General features: G+C 35.9%; 1 protein-coding gene across 1 annotated transcript in view; it reads right to left on the bottom strand.

Moving 5' to 3' along the window:
* Positions 1-2,687, bottom strand: part of LOC101862654 — a gene marked incomplete in the record, with an annotated part of 70,242 nt that overhangs the window by 38,427 nt on the left and 29,128 nt on the right. The window contains 1 exon segment of the mRNA XM_035970200.1: positions 1,489-1,635. Coding sequence (XP_035826093.1) covers positions 1,489-1,635 — 147 coding nt within the window.

Genomic DNA, 2,687 nt, shown 5'->3' with positions numbered 1-2,687 from the left:
ATAAAATTCAATATGAAAAGAGAAGTAAAGCTAACAAAAAGTACATATCACATCAGATGCATCGTTCAACCACAGGCAGGAATTTAATTGCAAGACCTTTGAAGTTATATATTATGATAGATACATACTCTAAGAGCAATACACATTTCGCTACTTCAGAATTACTAAGTTCTATCTGTTCAGTATCTACTTGTAAGAAAAATTACGTTAAATATTTTCGAGTTTCACTACATCTCGTCAAGCCTTTTCGTGTGCAATTCTTTTAGTTAGTTTTAGCTTTAGTAGAGGTTTTAGTTGCGAGCGCCGTAAAACCTCTACTAAAACTAAAACTAACTAAAAGAAGTGCACTCGAAAAAGCTTGACGAGATGTAGTGAAACACAAAGTATTTGACGTCAATTGGTAATTCTTTGAATATCTCGATAACGACTCCGAAAGATCGTATGCTTTTGACTGAGCAGACAGAACATAATTTTGTATCTGAACTCATGGTCCTAGTAACTCAAAACGGCCAAAAATGTCAGATAGATCTTTGTAATTCGGAATTATTATGCCTATTTGAACAACAATGGCCACAAAACAAATGTGAAGCAACGTGGTGGAATCAGGCTCTCGTCAAAATAATGAAATCGAATAAAACAACAGTTTTCTCCCCGCTTGGCAATTTTTATCAAATTTCTGTTTTTTGGCTCAACACCTTTTATGTCCATTTACAAACACATTCCTTTGGGGATTTCACAGAAAAACGTTGATTAAAGGCACAACAATATAAATTTACAGCTTCCATGTACTCTCCAGCTTTGGAATTTACCAAGCTTTGGCGGCCATTTTCTCGCTTATTTTACCCATTAAACCAGGTGACCCCCAACTCCTTCAATCCAAAATATCTCCATTTCTATTAAAGATGGATAGATATTTTTTTTCTTTGAAAGCAAGACAAATGAACAAACTTTAGGATGATACCAATAACTCAATATGCCCAAAAATTGACGAGAGACTGATTCCACCACGCTGCCACACAAATCATGAACTCACCCCCGGTAATGGCGGTGACCTTGGTGATTTGTCATTGATCCCAATTTTTTTCACCAAATCCCGATTTTTTTTCTCCCACTGAGATCCTGACTTTTAGAGTTCAAAGAGTGGTAGGTCGGATTTTTTTTTTTAGTGTATTTCAATCGGAATTGACCCCTTTTGGTTTGTCAACTTTATTTTATTTTTGATTGGCCCCATAACCACCAGCCCCCAAGAAGAAGAAGAAGAAGAAGAAGAAGAAGAAGACGAAGAAGAAGACGAAGAAGAAGAAGAAGAAGAAGAAGAAGAAGAAGAAGAAGAAGAAGAAGAAGACGAAGAAGAAGAAGAACAAGAACAAGAACAAGAACAAGAAGAAGAAGAAGAAGAAGAAGAAGAAGAAGAAGATGAAGAACAAGAACAAGAACAAGAACAAGAACAAGAACAAGAAGACATCCTCTTCTAATTGAAGAAAAAACCTGTAGCCTCGGAGATAGCGGCTCCCACTGCAGCCGTGCCGTCCAGCAGAACTCCCATGTCACCGGACCAGACAACAGAGGCTGCTTCGGCCAGGGTCTTCACGTAGCAGTCCCTGGTTATGTGGCCTATGTCCACGATCTCAAACCCTGATGAATAAATAGAGCTTAAAAAGTGGCTTGGTTTTTGTGCAAATTTTTATTCATTTATTTATATATATATTTATTTATTTAGTTTGTTATTTTTTTTACTTTTTTTAGGGGGGTGACGGGGTTGAGAGAGGGGAGAGGTTGTTTACTTAAAAAACGCACTTTACACAATTATTAGATGTCTCTACTTTTTCTTCTTCTACTTATTGTTCTTGTTCTTCCTGTTGTTGTTGTTGTTGTTGTTGTTGTTGTTGTTGTTGTTGTTGTTGTTGTTCTTCTTCTTCTTCTTCTTCTTCTTCTTCTTCTTCCTCTTTTTTCAAATTCTTCTTTTTCCTTTTTCCTCTCTCTCTCCCCCCTCCCCCTCTCTCTCTCTCTCTCTCTCTCTCTCTCTCTCTCTTTCTATCTATCTATCTATCTATCTATCTATCTATCTATCTATCTATCTATCTATCTATCTATCTATCTATCTATCTATCTATCTATCTATCTATCTATCTATCTATCTATCTATCTATCTATCTATCTATCTATCTATCTATCTATCTATCTATCTATCTATCTATCTATCTATCTATCTATCTATCTATGTCTCTTCCAATGTGAAAGTGAGAATAGGCCGCCAAGAAAGACACCCAAACTGGGTCTGTTAAGGGCAATCTTCTCCAACTCAAGCCTTTTTACAGACACTAAATCACGTAATGAACCGTCTTTGGTCGTCAAACTGTTGGGGGTTTTTTTTACACAAAAGTAGAAAACTTGTTTTTGCTTCAGTCAGATTTTTCAGCATTTGCGACAAGGATACGTCATATCAGTGCCGAAAATTAAATATGCTGTTTGAAAATAACTATGAAGAAAAGACAGAGTAGAGGTAAGAACGAGGGCAGAAAAACTAATAGGATCAGAAAGAACTAGCTAACCACGCCACAACACACGCAAAACCTTCCCATGAAACCTAGCAAGCAAATAAATAAACAATGAAACTACAATTTTCAAACAAACTAATTATATAAAAATGAATAAATGAATACACAAATAAATGAGTAAGAAAATAA

This window comes from Aplysia californica, unplaced genomic scaffold (genome assembly GCF_000002075.1).
Source record: "Aplysia californica isolate F4 #8 unplaced genomic scaffold, AplCal3.0 scaffold00234, whole genome shotgun sequence".
NCBI lineage: Eukaryota > Metazoa > Mollusca > Gastropoda > Aplysiida > Aplysiidae > Aplysia > Aplysia californica.
The sequence above is the reverse complement of the archived record's forward strand: the minus strand, read 5'-3'. Positions and strand labels throughout refer to the sequence as shown.